Raw genomic sequence first — 18,094 nt, 5'->3', positions numbered from 1 at the left:
TGACTCAAATCAAACTTGGCCATTATGGGCCACTATTAAGGAACTAAGTGTTCCAATTTCAACCTGAACCCTTTCAAACACGAATCTACCATCCTCGCAAGTCATAAAACAGTAAAGACACATACGTGGAGTCTTAATTAGGGGAACGAACATCTAAAAAGTAAAATGACCGATTGGATTATTACAGTGTCCTTCCGTTAAGTGGACTAAATCTGCTCAACTTTTACAACTTTGAAGAAAGATATATGCTCACCTGTATATATAAATGATGAAAATGACTTTATCTCCGGACATAAAGGATAGTTTTGGTTATGAACTCATACTTTTAGCGAATAAATTGGCTCCAACCTTAAAATTTAGTTCAAGGCTTGTGGTGGAGTAATAAATACTGTTTTATCTTTGTATTATGAAATTATCCGCGGTAATAACTCCCTAGTGAAAAAGAAACTCAAAAGTCGGCTTCGGCACATATAAAGCCACATGTTCTACTTGCGTGCCGTTACATAAACCGTCCACGTAATTCTCTCCCTCTAACCTTTAAATATACATAGCAGCAGCAGCAGTACAGAAACAATTCGCAGCGCTTAGCAATTCAAACGAAAGGTGAACGGATCATGTCACGTTTAATCCAAGCTCGATTTTCTCTCTCCAGATTCTCGTGAGCTATTTTTAGCCCTAATTTTACATTTCATCTGTTTGAATTGGTCGAATGTGAAGTTTATTTTATTACACTAATCAGAAGCTAAATTTCTCGGCTGTTTTGTTAATTTTCTGCATTATTAATTGTTTATGTGTATTGTGAAATTGTGGATTTTGTTCTGTGCTATTCTTAATGTGTTCAATTTGGGATTTCTGTTCGAGCGTATGGGAAATGATGATCGTTATATTTATTGACATTTGTTTCTTATTCTTTAGTTAGATTAATTGAAGATGCAAGTCTTCGTTTGGACAATTTGTTATTATGTCTTTTTTATCAAGCAAAGAACAATTTCTTTAGGGGTCGTTTGATTTGTGAACAAGTTATACTTGGATTATAATGCGAGACTATAGTGTGGGATAAAATAATGATGCCATTATTTGGTAGACACTTGGCAGATGTTTAGTTCATTGGACTAAAAATGAGGTATACAGGATATCATATAAAACATTGTTTGATGTAAACTAGATAAACTTGGATAAACCTCTATTTCTAATTTTACCTTGACTTTCTTAAAAGACTTTGAGAGAAAAGCTTGGGAGAATGGCAATGTGTCATTTTGTTGTTTTTTTCCCGTGATATAATCCCGGGATTGTAATCCCACATAGAGTGCGGTATAAAAGTAATACCACAATTATGGTATAAACAATCCCAGGAGCAATCCCGGAATTAAAAGAATTCTACTGAACATAAGATAAAAGTAGCATTTTTCCCCGGGTTGTAATCCCTTATCCTTGTAACCCAAACGACCCCAATATTCTCCTAGAGTTAGTTTGCAATGTTCTTTTCTTTGTTCTCCTGTTGTTAGTTTCTTGCAAAGTCAGATCGTTAGTATTTCTGAGGCAAAATGAAAAATATGGGAATGTGTAACAGTGGCTGTAATACATCATAAGGACTTTGAATTTTCAAATATAATGCGTCTTGGGCTGATCTCCAGGATTTTAATTGAGTTAACAAATATTTTGCCTGATAAGAGGTTTTAAATCTAAAAAGATGGAAGGAAGATTACTGTATGAGCAAATATTAAGCAAATGTGCTAAAACATTCGTATATATCGCCTGAGCATTTGGTAGATTCCCCTGTAGATTCTCTTATTGGTAATTAAATGCATTGGTTTTGGAAGTTTAAAAAAAAAGAATTCCATTTGTGCATTATATGCACAGCTGAAGTGATATTTTTCCTGCAAGATAACACAAATGCTATTAACAATAAAAAAAGACACCACAATATTGAAGGTGTAGTTGAAATACGGGACATGTTCTTGAGTTTCCAAGTTATTTATTGATAAATTAGACTACAACATCGGAAACAATTTATTTCTGTTGCAGATACAATTCTGAGTATCCCTTTACCTCCATATTATTCCTTGAACTTCTGTTTTAATATTTTCACTGGTCTTGATATTATTTTTGTTTAGATATCAGTAGACTATCTTTACACCTCGAGGATTGTGCATATGGTGATTTGACTTCTTTTCTCATTGTTTCTTTATTCTTAATTCTACTGGGAAACCGTTAATTTCTTTCGTTGTAAAAATGAGGTATAATTTCAATCATTGGGAGACAATATGTTTTTCTAGCTTTGCTGATTTACAATTTTTTAAACAGGAGTGTCGCCTCATCCAGAAATGTTCGGTTTTTGTCATTGGAATCCAATAAAACAGATGAGCCCTTTAAAGTTGAGAAAGCGACTGAGTCCAATAAAAGAGATGACTCCTTTAAAGTTGAGGAAGCAGAAACAGTAAATATGCCTCCACCCCCAACAGAGAAGGTGTTGACGTTTTAAAGTTTTATCAGGACTATACCGATGTCATATGTTATTGCTTGCACTTGCTCATTTGAAGTGACTCTTTAAACTTTCACTTCAGTTACTTGTGCTTGGTGGAAATGGATTTGTCGGCTCACATGTCTGCAAAGAAGCTCTGGATCGTGGTCTTACAGTTGCTAGTCTTAGCAGGTATTTTGCTTCACTTCCGCTGTGTCAGTTAGTTATGTATGTCTTCTACACTGGAGCATGAGCATTTCTCTAAGAACTGTCTTGTTGCATACTTCTAGGTTTCGCAGAGTTTGTCCCTTTTGTTTTGGTTAGCTCCAGCTGTGAAAGTGTGATTTGACAGACTATTAGTGAGCCTGTCATTTGAATATTATATTGAGTTTTCCATGGGCTCTTTCTTTTCCAATTGAGCATTTGCATATCTAAGATGACTTGACACATTACGTCTTGAACATCCGAAACTGCTATTTTACCAACTGGGAAGACACCTGAACTGCGCATTGCCCATGCTGGTTGAGCAGGATTGGCTCTTTGACTAGAGTAAAGGATATTGCCTTACAGGGAAAAGGGAAAACAAAATCATATTGGCATCCCACCTTCCCATAGTTCACATTGTTCAGATTAGTTTACCTTCTCCCTGCTTCCACGCATCTAAAGCATCTCCCTACCCTTTAAAGACCTAGATGAAAGAGATAAGGAAAAGGAAAACGTATTAAGAAAGACTGAAGAACATGAGAAGTTGCAATATGAACAAACAACAAAAGAAGAGTATGAAAACTTTGCAGTGTGAGATGAGTCTAGATATCTGAATTGTTTGCATTTAGGTACTGTCATTCTGTATAATCTCACCTCATCTTCATTCACTTATATTGCCAAAATTTATAGTATGTATTCAGTTTTATTTCTAATTTTCCTAAAATCTCTACTCTCTAGAGTGCTTCTCTATAGTTCAAGTTTTGCTTGACATCCTTGCTAGTTTCGACTAATATAATATTGTCTGCAAATAGTATACACTGTGGGACTCTATCTTGTATATTGTTAGATAGCTCATCCATAACTAGAGTAACAATGTAGGCGCTCAAAACAAATCCCTGGTGTAAACGAATAGAAGAATTTCTTTGTTTATCCTACCACTAATGTGGCTGTACCTTCATACTTACCCTTTTTATGAGATTCATATATTTGATATGAATTTAGTTCTTATGGAATCCTAACAAAAGCCGCCTTTTGATTCCCTTTCATATATTTTCCTCTAGGTCAATGAATATCATGTCTAGATCTATTTTCCGCTCCTTATAATTTTTATCTTTAGCAAGAATCATAGCATCAGATAGCAAGTAGTATTGCCAAAAACTCATCTAAGGCGCGCTTAATCCCTGAAGCTCAAAAAAGCTCAAGGAGGGCGCTTTGCCTCGCTTTAGTTGCGTTTTAGTGTAAGGCAAGGCACTAACGCGTGCGCCTCATTGCCTATGAGTTCTCTCCTGAATCAAGAGGCACTAAACAACAACTATAATCAGAAATAAGTGTATTAGCTGCTAAGGGAAACAATATGAATGAATTTGTTACTTTGTTCTTGAATTACATATAAATTTTAATTTATTTTCTTCATTGCGCCTTTTTTAACTAAAGCCCATACTTTAAGTCGCTTTTCACTTAAAGCCCAAATAGACCTAAAGCGCTTGTTAGAGCTTTTTGCCTTTAACAATACTTATAGCAAGCATAAATCTAAATTGGTTTCTGGCTCTAAATCTAAGCATTGTCATTATTTACCACGTTTTCATTGTATAGCTCAATAAGTTTGCTCCACTTGTTTGGCATCCTTCCACTTGCTAGTATAAAATTATATAGCTTGGTACGTTGCACTACTCCAATCTCTCTGAGTCACTAACAAATCTTTAGAAGGTAGATTCATCAAATGCAAGTTGCTTATGATCATTTAGAGGAAACGGTTTTGTCTATAATGCCTCTCAATATTAGGCACTAGGTTTTGTAGGTTCTTTTTCCTTCCCCTTTTTGTTTCCTTATGTCATTGAAAAAGGATGCATATCATGAATTTTTTTTTAATTTTTTTTGAAGTTCATTGTGCATGACCGCTATATGTAATATAAATGTGCTTAAGATAGTTTCGGACTCAATCAAAGTGTGTGGGGCAATCTAAGAGTGTCCGGTTGTGTCTTCTATTATCTATCATATTCTTCTAAGGTCCCCTTGGCTGCTTCTCTAGTTGGCGGATTTTTATTAGGGTTCCTATCTGTAGGTCATGTGTCGACCTACAGATGCGTCGACATGTCGGTGCGAAACTATGGTGAGTGAAGGTGTTAAAGGGACGTGGTAGACCTAAAATCACATGGAAAGACTCGAAAGACCTACAACCTCTTGGAATCAATGCAGACTTAGCTATAGATAGAGCACAATCGAGGAGACGATCCATATAGATGATATCTACTAGTTGTGAATAAGTTTTATAGCATGTATGGCCAAGCTTCTAAAATCAACTTATTTTGCTAAGTGTTTTTTCTCAAAAGTACTTTTGGTGAGAAGCAGTTTATGTTGGCTAATTAATTTCAAAAGTACTTCTGAGCAGCAATTAGTATTTGGCCAAGCTTTTAAAAAGTGCTTCTAAGTGTATTTTTCTCAAAATGCTTTTCAGAAATGTGCTTTTGGGGGAAACCACTTTTTTCTGCTTCTCTAAAATTGTGTCTGCTTCTACTCAAAAACACTTTTTTTTTCTTTTAAAAGCTTGACCAAACACTTCAACTTTGAAAAAAAAATACTTTTTTTTTTGAAAAAAGTGCTTTTGGCTTTGGAAAAGCTTTGGCCAAACGGGTTATTAATCTTGTTAGAGAACTTCTATCATTATTATTATTATTATTATTCGCTTTTATTGTATTTGATATGATGATGACATGAGTTGAGGTTAAATGGAGAAATAAGGATTCATATAAACGATCCCTACTTGTTTTTTGGGAATGAGGCGTAGTAGTTGTTTTGTTTTGTAGAACAGGAAGGTCATCCATACAAGATTCTTGGGCTAACAGTATTATTTGGCATCAAGGTTTGGCTATTCTCATTGTGCAGCTACTTTTGCTCTCCTTTTGTATTGATTCTGATTGGCGTCTATGCATTTTCTCCTGCTGATAGGAAACCTACTTTCAACTGATTCATGGAAGGATGCACTCAAGGGAGTAACTTCTGTTGTATGTACTGCCTTTAACCCTGGATTTTACCATATTTGCTATCTGGAATCTTACTGTAGTTTAAAGCACACTGAAGCAGAAATGCTACTACCTATCTTTTGTTGTCTCTGTTTAACCCTGGATTTTACCATGTTTGCTATCTGGAATCTTACTGGAGTTTAAAGCACACTGAAGCAGAAATGCTACTACCTATCTTTTGTTGTCTCTGTTTGTCTGTTCTTTTCGGGTGATAGAGGGGGTGGATCATTTGAAAGTTTCGGTGGTTTCTGGCAAGATTCTCTTCCTTATCTTAGTCAGTGACCCCGCCAAGAAAGTTGTTGACTGCGATTTTGAAGGCTATTTCCTTTTCTTAAAAAAAAAATAGTAGATTACTATTTGAAGGCTATTTCCATTTCTTAAAAATAAATAAATAGTAGGTTTAAATTTTTTACGAGATGCGTGGTTAAGTTGTGGTATTTCTAAAAAATCGTTTTTATGGAGAAAGATGCTAATCTGTGGTAATTTCTGAAGAATTTTTTTGGTGAAATATGCTAATCTGTTTCTTTTTATTTTAACCGGAAATCTTGAGAGTTTATGCTAAGAACAATTAAACCATGGCCAAAATCTACAGAAAACAAATAGCTTCCTTTTGGTAATTTAGGTCAGAATTAGCTTTCTTTTGGTAACTTGTGATGCGAGCAGGGATAGCGGAAGACTTTTAAGTTAGAAGATAGAAAGATAGGAGGATTGAATCCTTGAAAGAGATGAACCCAAAATTCAAGTATATGAAGTTGAATCCTTGTTCAATGCTCAAAGAAGCAATGAATCAAATATAAAAAAGAAGAAGAATCAGAGGTGTAGATAAATCAAAGTAGACAGCTTACCACTAAAGACATCCAAACTTTGGCTCAAAGTAGGATAAAAAAGCAAATTCCTACAGAGAACCTTACAAAGGTCTCCACAAGCCTCAAGGCTGTCAAATGGAATGTTCACTCAACTACAACGAGAAGGCAGCCGATCATGCCATCAAGAAACCTTTGACTTTGACTGTGACAACAACAACAATAACAAACCCAGTGTAATCCCACAAGTGGGGTCTGGGGAGGGTAGTGTGTACGCATACTTTACCCCTACCTTCAAGAAGGGAGAGAGGCTGTTTCCGGTAGACCCTCTGCTATGAAAGGTAAAAGGAAGGGCAACAACAAGCACACCAATTAGAAAACCGAAGCAAAAATACAAAACTAACACTAGGTACTGCAATCAGAAAGTTGAAACGAAAGCAACAATCACAGAAGTCCAGGAATACGAAAATACACAAATAACACTAAATCATGTACTAAAGCTACTGTTGTTACAGATAAGGACAATGCTCGGCTACCTATCCTAACCCTTTAGGTTTATTTTCAACCTCCGCACGTTCTTATCCATGGTCATGACACACCTCCTCACTGGTTCATCTGTGCATCTCCTCTTCACATGCCGGAACCATCTAAGTCTCGCCGTCCACCTTGTCCCGAATAACTTCATGACTAATTCTATTTAACCTGGTATGCCCGCACATCATCTCAACATCCTCATTTCAACCACCTTTGTCTTTTTGGGAGTTCTTGACTGGCCACACTTCGCCTCATACAACATAGTTGGTCTGACCACCACCCTATAGAACTTACCGTTAAGTTTTGGTTGCACGTTCTTATCACACAAAACACCGGATGCAAGCCTTCATTTCATCCACTCCGGCCCAATACGGTGTGTAGCATCATCGTCGATTTCACCATTCCCTTGTATAATTGACCCAAGGTATTTAAAACGGTGTCTCACAGGGATGACTTGCGAATCAAGCCTCACGTCTTCATTCACTACCTGGTCCGCACCACTGAACTTGCACTCCAAGTATTTTGTCTTGGTCCTGCTCAACTTGAAACTCTTAAATTCCTGGGTCTGCCTCCAAATCTCTAACTTCTCGTTAACACTGCTTCGCGTCTCGTCAATCAGAACAATGTCATTTGCAAATAACATGCACCACGGCACCTCTCCTTGTATGTGGCACGTGAGTGCGTCGATCGCCAAGGCAAATAAAAATGGACTGAGGGCTAACCCTTGGTGCAACCCTATCTTAACTCGGAAGTGTTCTGAGTCCCCTCCCATGGTCCTCACTCGAGTCTTTAATAGCCCTAATGTATGCAACATAAACACCTCTAGCCTCCAAACATCTCCACAGAATCTCCCTTGGCGCTTTATCGTAAACCTTCTCTAAGTCGATATATGTAAATCCCTCTTCCTCTCCCTATACTGCTCTATCAACCTCCTAACAAGATGAATAGCTTCCGTAGTCGAACGTCCCAGCATAAATCCGAACTGGTTTTCAGAAACAATCACAATCCTCCTCCATCTCAGCTCCACCACCCTCTCCCAAACTTTCATAGTATGGCTTAGTAACTTGATGCCCTAGTAGTTGTTGCAACTTTGGATATCATCGTTGTTCTTATACAGCGGGACCATCGTACTCCATCTCCATTCTTCAGGCATCTGCTTCGTCCTAAAAATGACATTAAGTAACCCAGTGAGTCACTCCAAGCCCGCCCTACCTACGCTCTTCCAAAATTCCACCGGGATCTCATCTGGACCGGTCGCTCTACTCCTGCTCATCTTACGTATAGCCCCCTCAACTTCCTCGACTCTTATATGTATACCTACAATACCCAAAGTCCCGACGACTCACAGAGTGTTCTAAGTCACCTAGCTTAATACTCCTATCCCCCTTTTCGTTCAAGAGTTAATAGAAGTAAGTCCGACGAAAAAAATGACATTAAGTAACCCAGTGAGTCACTCCAAGCCCGCCCTACCTACACTCTTCCAAAATTCCACCGGGATCTCATCTGGACCAGTCGCTCTACTCCTGCTCATCTTACGTATAGCCCCCTCAACTTCCTCGACTCTTATATGTATACCTACAATACCCAAAGTCCCGACGACTCACAGAGTGTTCTAAGTCACCTAGCTCAATGCTCCTATCCCCCTTTTCGTTCAAGAGTTAATAGAAGTAAGTCCGACATCTTCATCGAATAAGTGCCTCATCCAACAACACTCTGCCTTCCTCGTCCTTGATGCACTTCGCTTGGTCCAGGTCACGGGCCTTCCTTTCTCGTCCATTGGCTAGCATGTACAACTTCTTATCCCCTCCTTTGCCTCTTCATATAGGCGTTTAAACGCGGCAGTCCTGGCCGCAGTAGTAACTGCTAACTTCGCTTCCTTCTTGGCCATCTTATACTGCTTCCTATTCGTCCTCTTCACCTCATCGTCGACGCTCTCCAGAAACTTCAGATATGCCGCTTTCTTGGCTTCCACTTTCCCCTGAACCTCAGTACTCCACCACCAATCCCTTCTGCGGCCACCAAATGAGCCCTTTGAGACCCCAATACTTCTTTAGCAGCCTCCCTAATGCAATTCGCAGTCGCGGTCCACATACCACTTGTGTCCCCACTACTCTTCCATGCTCGTGCTCTCATAGCCAGCAACTTATCTCCTAACTCTTGTGCTCTGTCTTTAGTCAAAGCTCCCCACTTGATCCTAGGTAGACCAAACACAACCCTCTTTCTTCGCTTCCTCATGATCTCTAAGTCCATGACCAGAAGCCTATGCTGAGATGTAAGGTTCTCACTCGGGATGACCTTGCATTCTGCGCACAGACCTTTTTCAGACCTTTATCAGACCACTTCCTGAAGAGTAGATAATGAAGAGTAGATAATCAATATGAAGAGTAGATAATCAATCTGGGTTGTGGCCATCGAACTCTGAAAGGTGACCAAATGCTCCTCCTTCTTAGGGAAACTAGAGTTAGTTATCACTATATCAAAAGCCTTAGCAAAATTCAGCAGTGAAGTACCACCTCCGTTTCTAACTCCAAAACCGAAGCCGCCATGCACGTCATTGTAGCCCCCAGACGTCCCCCCTAATGTGGCCATGAAATCCCCTCCTATGAAAATCTTCTCAGTGTGCGGAATACCACGCACAACCTTGTCTAAATCCTCCCAGAAACGCCTTTTGACCTCCTCGTCCAAGCCCACTTGAGGTGCGTTCGTACTAATCAAAAGTAAAACCCCCCGGCAACTAGCTTAATGCCCATTAGCCTGTTGTTCACCCTCCTAACTTCCACCACTAGCTCCCGAGATCCCTATCAACCAAAATACTTACCCTGTTCTTGCCCCCCCCCCCCCCCCCCCCCCCCCGCGTCCAGAGTGCCAAAGCTTAAACCCATCTGCATCCCGTGCCTTATCTCCCACCCATCTAGTCTCCTGGGGACAAGCTATATTGATCTTCCTCCTATAGAGAATCTTCGCTAACTCTATAGACTTTCCCGTCAAAGTCCCTATGTTCTAAGACCCAACTCTCAACCTGGAGGCATCCTTACCACCCTTGCCCCCCAACCCCCTATCTCCTCGGAGGACCCTCCCGAGGACATGACCTTCCCCCGCCATTGTTTGGTACAACCACTATAATCTTATACACACTAAGCACGAACTACCACAGAAGTAGCGGAGAACTAAAAAACAGTGCAAGTAGTTCGAAACTAAAATGCACAAAAGTAGGGACACAACTAATGAACTAGGAATGATAGTCGCAGCATGGTATGTGAGACCAAGTACCCTAAAGAATGCTAAAAGGTCCGTAGACAAATACAAATGAGCTAGACAGATTAACCACCATTAGAGGGAAACGACTATAAAGAGCACACTAGAGGCAAATCAATAGGTGACGGAATATCGAAAACGGAATGTAACAAAACAAGAACACATCAGGAACAAAGCAACAAGTTTCAACAGAATATATTGAAAATAGAGTGCAACAAAACAAGAACACACTAGGAACAAAGCAACATGTCTCACATAGTTTAAGCAACAAAATATTTTATATATATATATATATATTGGTATTTTAAGCAAATTGATGTGTATAGAAAGTACATATATTAAACGAATATAGTAATAGACTACATTGTAAATAAAAGTATTTTAAAACTTTGAAAAAAAAGAAAGAAGAAACATTTGTTAATTCTAGTTGTCTTCTTGTAGTAAGCTTGAAAAGTACGTATTACAACTATCGAAGGCATCATATGTGTGAGGTCATTGTCTTTCCCATTCATAGATGAAAATGTTGGTTTATGTTTAGTTAACAATGACATGCTGAAAATGTTGGTTTATGTTTAGTCAACAATGACATGCCAATTGGAAGAGTTGGTGGAAAGAGTTGGTGTGGATGCTAGGAGGAAGCTTCCTCCTTTGATGTCACCCATGACATCAAGAGGAGGTAGTTTGATGTCACCAATGACATCAAGAGGAGGTCTTTACCTCTATAAATAGATGCACTCCTTCACTTGTAGAAATCATCCCAAAATAATACAATACATTGTAGTGAGTAGAGAGTTAAGAGAGAAATTCTCTTAAGTGTAATTGGGAAATCTCCCCTTCCTTTGTTAATATTAAAAGGGCAATTGTTCTCTGGTGGACGTAGGATTATTTTGATCCGAACCACGTTAAATCTTGTGTTCTTTCTTTTACGTTTCCGCTAACAATTGGTATCAGAGCGACAGGATTCTTTAACGATCCAAGGAGAAAGAACAAGCAAATATGAGTTCCATGAAGTTTGAAATTGATAGATTCAATGGACGCAACAACTTCAATATCTGGAAGATCCAGATGATGGCGTTACTGCGGAGGGAAGGTTCAATCCATGCTATTGACGGAAAGTATCCTACGGATATATCAGCTCCCGACAAGGAGAAGATTGAAGGGGATGCATTGAGTGCAATCCAACTATCCCTTGCACCTAACGTGCTTTGTGAAGTGAGTACGGGTACCGAAGAGACGGCCAAACAGTTGTGGGAAAAGCTAGAAGGGCTATACCAAGACCGATCAGTGACAACAAGAATGTTGTTACAACGGCGTCTTCACACATTTAAGATGGGGTCAGGTACTTCGTTACAAGATCATTTAGATGCGTTTAATAAACTTGTCATGGACTTACAGATTGCAGGAATTAAAAGGGAGGAGGAGACGCTTGCATGTGCTTTGCTATTTTCATTGACTTCAGGATATCGTGATATTGAGAATTCAATGATGTATAGCAAGGAGCCTATCAAGCTTGAGCAAGTGCGGCAGGCACTTAACTCTAGTGATGTGCGGAGGCACATTGAAGGAGATAGAGATGACCAGGCAAGTGGCCTCTTTGTAAGAGGCCGGACTAGCCAACAGGGAAAGACCAAATCAAAGCACAGATCAAAGTCTCGTGTGAACAAGAAGAATACAGAGTGTTGGGGTTGTGGCAAGAAGGGGCACTTTGAACGAGATTGCCCAATGTCAAAGTCCAAGGAAAAGGCGAGTGCATCTACAGTTGAACAGGTACATAATTTTGATAATGATTATGTACTAACAACATCGTGTAATAATAATAGTAGTTATGAAAACAAATGGGTGTTAGACTCTGCTTGTACTCTGCATATGACGTTCCGAAAAGACTGGTTTAGCAGCTACGAGAAAAGTGGAGGAACCGTAGTAATGGGCAATAATGCAACTTGTGCAATAGTTGGCATTGGCTCAGTTCGGGTTCGCTGCCATGATGGAATCGTGAGGACTATTACACAAGTCCGTCATGTTCCTGATCTGAAGAAGAATTTGATCTCCTTGGGTACTCTGGATGAACAAGGCTACAGGTACATGAGCGAAGCAGGAACTATGAAGGTGACTAAAGGTTCTTTAGTCATGCTGAAAGGCAAGCTGGAGAACGGCCTTTACACATTGGCCGGAAGCACCATTGTTGGCTCTGCAAATGCATCTACAGTGCAGTTATCTAATGATGACAAGGCAAGACTATGGCACATGAGACTGGGTCATATGAGCGCACGTGGACTGGAGATGTTGAGCAATCGTAAACTTTTGGAAGGTGAGAAGATCAGCACGCTTGACTTCTGTGAGCACTGCGTTCTAGGGAAGCAGAAGAAGGTCAGCTTCAGCACTGGCAAACACAAGACAAGAGGAGTGCTAGACTACATCCATTCAGATTTATGGGGTCCTTCTAAACTTCCATCGAAGGGCGGAAAGAGGTATCTTCTCATTTTTATTGATGATTTCTCACGAAAGGTTTGGGTGTATTTTTTGAAGGCAAAAAGTGATGCTTTTGAAGCATTTAAAGAGTGGAAGATTTTGGTTGAAAATCAAATGGAGCGGAAAATCAAGTATCTTCGCACAGACAATGGCTTGGAGTTTTGCAATGAAGAGTTTAATGAATTCTGCAAGGTTCATGGGATCTCAAGACATAGGACTGTCAGGCATACCCCACAGCAGAATGGAGTTGCCGAGAGAATGAACAGAACTCTTCTTGAAAAGGCTCGTTGTATGCTCCTACAAGCCAAAATGTCCAAAGTATTTTGGGCTGAAGCAGTTCACACTGCTGCTCATATTGTCAATCGATCTCCAGCATCGGCAATTGACTTTAAGACTCCGAATGAGGTATGGTCAGGTGAACCCTCTAACTATTCATACTTACGAGTATTTGGGTGTCCAGCTTATTATCACGTTAATGAAGGAAAGCTTGAACCAAGGGCTAAGAAGGCCATATTCGTAGGGTATGTGGATGGAGTAAAAGGGTACAAACTTTGGTGTTTGTCTTTACTCAAATTTATAGTTAGTAGAGATGTCACCTTCGATGAATCCTCTATACTTGATCCCCGTAAAGTTTCCGTGGAGTTTTCAGGAAACAAGAACAACGAGCAGGTGGAGCTTCCGGTGGAGCTTGCCAAGGAAAAGGATCAAGAGACTCAGGTTAAAGATGAGTCAGAAGATGTAGGCGTTGAAGAACTTGCTGTCAATGAACCATACACAATTGCGAAGGGGAGGGAGAAGAGGCAGACACGAGAACCGGAACGCCTTATAAATCAAGCAAACTTGATTGCATATGCGTTCGTAGCTGCACAAGAAGAGATTAAAGATCTGGAGCCCTCCTCGTATATTGAAGCAACTTCTTGCAAGGATGCCGCACAATGGCGGTTAGCCATGACTGAAGAGATGGAGTCTCTTCACAAGAATCAGACATGGGTCTTAGTGAAAAGACAAAAGGGGAAGAGGACAGTTGGATGCAAGTGGGTCTACCGAAAGAAAGAGGGAATTCCTGAAGTGGAAGATGCTAGGTTCAAGGCGAGATTGGTTGCAAAAGGTTTCAGCCAAAAGGAGGGAATTGACTACAATGAGATTTTCTCTCCGGTCGTGAAGCATAGCTCAATTCGCGTGCTACTAGCATTGGTTGCACAATTTGACTTGGAGCTTCAACAGCTTGATGTCAAAACTGCTTTCTTACACGGTGATCTAGAAGAGACAATCTATATGGATCAACCTGAAGGTTTCCTAGCTGAGGGAAAAGAAGATCACGTATGCCAACTAAAGAAGTCTTTGTATGGTTTGAAGCAATCCCCTAGACAGTGGTACAAGAGGTTTGATGCATTCATGACTACACATGAATTCTCAAGGAGTGCATTTGATAGTTGTGTGTATCACAAGAAGATGTCTGGTAACTCAATGATTTATTTACTGTTGTATGTTGATGATATGCTTATTGCTGCTAACAACATTACAGAGATAAATGCTTTGAAGAAACTATTGAGTAAGGAATTTGACATGAAGGATTTAGGAGCTGCAAAGAAAATCCTTGGTATGGAGATTTCAAGAGAAGACGATGTTGTACATCTTTCTCAGAAGAGGTATATTGAAAGGGTTCTCGAGAGATTCAATATGCAAACGTGCAAGCCTGTAAGTACACCATTAGCTCCTCATTTTAAACTTTCAGAGTCACAAATGCCTCAGTCCGAGGATGAGGTGGAGCATATGTCAAAGATTCCTTATGCCAGTGCAGTTGGTAGTATTATGTATGCTATGGTATGCACACGTCCAGATATTGCTCAATCTGTAAGTGTGGTAAGTAGATACATGTCCAACCCAGGAAAGAGGCATTGGGAAGCTGTCAAGTGGATATTGAGATATCTCAAAGGAGCTTCTGGTGTTGGTCTTACCTTTCGAAAAAGTGGTACAGGTATTTCAATTCTCGGTTATGTGGATTCTGACTATGCAGGAGATCTTGACAGAAGAAGGTCCACAACTGGATACATCTTTACCCTCGTTGGCAGTGCCGTCAGTTGGAAGTCGACTTTGCAGTCGATTGTCGCTTTGTCTACGACAGAAGCAGAATACATGGCAGCAGCGGAGGCGGTAAAGGAAGCTATCTGGTTGAAAAGTTTAGTAGCGGAATTGAGTTTGGTTCAGCTGGAATCAACTCTTAGATGTGATAGTCAGAGTGCTATTCATCTAATGAAAAATCAGAGATTTCATGAGCGCACTAAACACATTGATGTCAGATTTCATTTTATTCGAGATGTTATTGATGAGGGAACTATCAAGGTCGTGAAGGTTATCACAGACGATAATGCTGCAGACATGTTGACCAAGATAGTCCCGCTCGCTAAGTTTGCACACTGCAAGGACTTGGCGGGGGTGTGCATCAACTGATGCAACTCCGAAGAGAACAGTTGCTAGGTGGAGGTGGTATGTTCAACAATGGTTTGATTCTTCTTGTTTCTTACAACGGGGTTGCCCAGTAAGCTTAGAAGTTTTGGCCAGAGTTGTTCACACGCTCGAAACGCAAACCAAGGTGGAGATTGAAAATGTTGGTTTATGTTTAGTTAACAATGGCATGCTGAAAATGTTGGTTTATGTTTAGTCAACAATGGCATGCCAATTGGAAGAGTTGGTGGAAAGAGTTGGTGTGGATGCTAGGAGGAAGCTTCCTCCTTTGATGTCACCCATGACATCAAGAGGAGGTAGTTTGATGTCACCAATGACATCAAGAGGAGGTCTTTACCTCTATAAATAGATGCACTCCTTCACTTGTAGAAATCATCCCAAAATAATACAATACATTGTAGTGAGTAGAGAGTTAAGAGAGAAATTCTCTTAAGTGTAATTGGGAAATCTCCCCTTCCTTTGTTAATATTAAAAGGGCAATTGTTCTCTGGTGGACGTAGGATTATTTTGATCCGAACCACGTTAAATCTTGTGTTCTTTCTTTTACGTTTCCGCTAACAATAGAAAATAAATATATTAGAAACAATAATAAACTTCGGAAATTACAACGATTTTGATGCACCGGTGCTCCTGAATTCTCGTGATTTGACTTAACCAAAGAATGTCACAAGAATGGTTCAAGTTACATTTTTTGAAGGCATCAGACACAATATAGTACAACTAATAATTCTTTTAAAAGAAAAGAACAAAATAATAAAGAAAAATTCAGGATGCATTTAGCAAAAGGCCCGATGCATCTGTACTTCTCAAGATCTTCAGTGATTGTCTTTTTCCTATAAATAAACGTAGGGGTCCACTCTTTAATGCAAGGAACAAAAGTAACCATCTTCATAGTTTAAGCCAGACAAAAATTCCATTTCCAGTTGATCTTCCTTAGCTCACTTCTTCTTTTCCATGGCAACGACGCCAAAAAATTTGACGAGCTTCTGGAGTATAGAAAATTATGGCTCGTACACTGTCAAATAGTTTATGATATCGTCCCACATAGATTGGACGATCTATGCTGCAGATTTATTGGTATTTTAGCTACTATCTGAGAGAATCAAATTGGTGAAAGGAGAGTAGGATTTTAGAATTATAAATTTACTTAAACAATATCAAACAACTTCCGGAAGATTTTTATTTAAGAAGAGTTGGGAATCATGGAATTCACTTGATAATGTTATTATAAAACTATTCAGTTTCACATATATTTTGCCGAAGAATAACTGCTTATTGCTAATACAATTATATTTACTCACTCTAAAACAATCAATTAATATCACTCCATGAGGTTATATATATTAATTAATTGATAGCTAGTGACGGTAAAAACTGAAATAATGTTCTTGCCTGAATTGTACTAAAATTAGTGAAAACTTCTTGAGATTATTTTCAGTTAATCATTAATCTTAATTGAGTCAATCCCTTCTTGAGAATTAGAATTGAAAGAAATAAGATAAAGATTTTTGAATTAGTCGCCTTGCTTGAGTCAATTCCTCCTTGAGGATTAGATTTAAAAGAAGTATGATTGAAGATTCGGAACAATAGATAGTTATAAATTACTATCACTCTATTTTATTAAATAACTATATAATTTATCAATTTTGCTTCGTGATAATTATAAAATTTATGCAAGAATAATTAAGAAATAAAATAGATGAATGTGACAATAATAACTGCAATCTATCATTCTAGTACATAATAGATTTGAAATAGAATTTTCATGACAAGCACATATGAAACTATAATAATATATCAAGCTTCATCGATTATCCCAACAAAAAGAAATTACTCCGTAAAGAAGCATTTGATTTTAAAAAGACAAGAAAGGCGAACTCTTGAAAGAGTATTATTTTTTACTTGCAAAATAAAAGACTAGAAGAAAACTTAAGTTAAAGAGTGAGAGACCAAGATAACAATGCCTACTCCTTAATACTTGATATTTTCTCTTAACCTTGCTAGTGTATTTATAGGATTGTAAGTCATATGGATCCTGAGTTACGGCCTAGATGAATCCATGACTTCATTTCTTCTCTTTTTTGATTCTTTGTCGTGTCCCACAGATTTCTTCCATTTTCTTCATTCCATTATTTTTTCTCTAGAGTTTCATATTTTGTCTTCGTCTATGTTAATTCTTCTTCCTGCAATACGTGTTAGAAAATATGAGTTTTGAGCATAATATTTATTTATTTCATGATAAAAGATATATTATTAGCTATGAAAAATATATGAATAATTTTTATGCATCAAACAAAACAAGAACACACTAGGAACAAAACAACATGTCTCACAAAGTATATAGAAAAAGGAATGTACAAAACAAGAACGTAGAACCTAGTTTATGGATGACGTCATGATAGTTGTCGGAGGTGATGTATCCGGTGGAGGTTGCCGGAGAGCTGCCCGGGGTTGTTGGTCACGTCTGAAGTGGCTTAGAACTCGGTGGGATGAGTCCGGTTCAAGGGAGTAACCACCCGCGGTACACGTCTGGCCGGAAACGCGCCGCATCACAAACAAAACAAAAACACGCACTCACACACACAGAGGGTTGGGGAACGAGGGGGAGGGACAAAATTCAAGGGTAGGGAGATGAAACCGGCCGGCGAGGCCGCTGGTGGTAAGAAGGGAAGAAAAAGAAGAAAGGGGAAAGAAAGAATAGGGAGGAGGGGGGTGAGGGGAGAGAGAGAGAGATGAGAGGTGAGAAAGATGAGGGAGGGGTGCAGGCGAGACCGCCAGCAAATAGAGGAGAAGAAAAAGAGGAAAGGGGGAAAGAAAGGAAAGAAATAATGGAGAGGGTAGGGGTGGGGGGAGAGAGAGAGGGGGAGATGAGAGGAGAGAGG

At 39.3% G+C, this 18,094-nt stretch overlaps 1 protein-coding gene across 2 annotated transcripts in view; it reads left to right on the top strand.

Annotated features, from left to right (window-relative positions):
• Positions 1 to 501: 501 nt before the first annotated feature.
• The window catches only part of LOC104223512 (uncharacterized protein At1g32220, chloroplastic), a 33,729-nt gene continuing 16,136 nt past the window's right edge, over positions 502 to 18,094 (top strand). For both annotated transcript variants that reach the window (XM_070164941.1, XM_070164942.1), the window contains exons 1-5: positions 502 to 658; positions 2,305 to 2,467; positions 2,565 to 2,653; positions 5,470 to 5,525; positions 5,612 to 5,667. In XM_070164941.1, the coding sequence (XP_070021042.1) occupies positions 615 to 658; positions 2,305 to 2,467; positions 2,565 to 2,653; positions 5,470 to 5,525; positions 5,612 to 5,667 (408 nt within the window). In that variant the 5' untranslated portion in view covers positions 502 to 614. The remainder of the gene's footprint in view (positions 659 to 2,304; positions 2,468 to 2,564; positions 2,654 to 5,469; positions 5,526 to 5,611; positions 5,668 to 18,094) is intronic.

The sequence above is a fragment of the Nicotiana sylvestris genome, chromosome 12 (assembly GCF_000393655.2).
Source record: "Nicotiana sylvestris chromosome 12, ASM39365v2, whole genome shotgun sequence".
Taxonomy (NCBI): Eukaryota; Viridiplantae; Streptophyta; class Magnoliopsida; order Solanales; family Solanaceae; genus Nicotiana; species Nicotiana sylvestris.
This window is presented reverse-complemented; position numbering and strand designations above follow the sequence as displayed.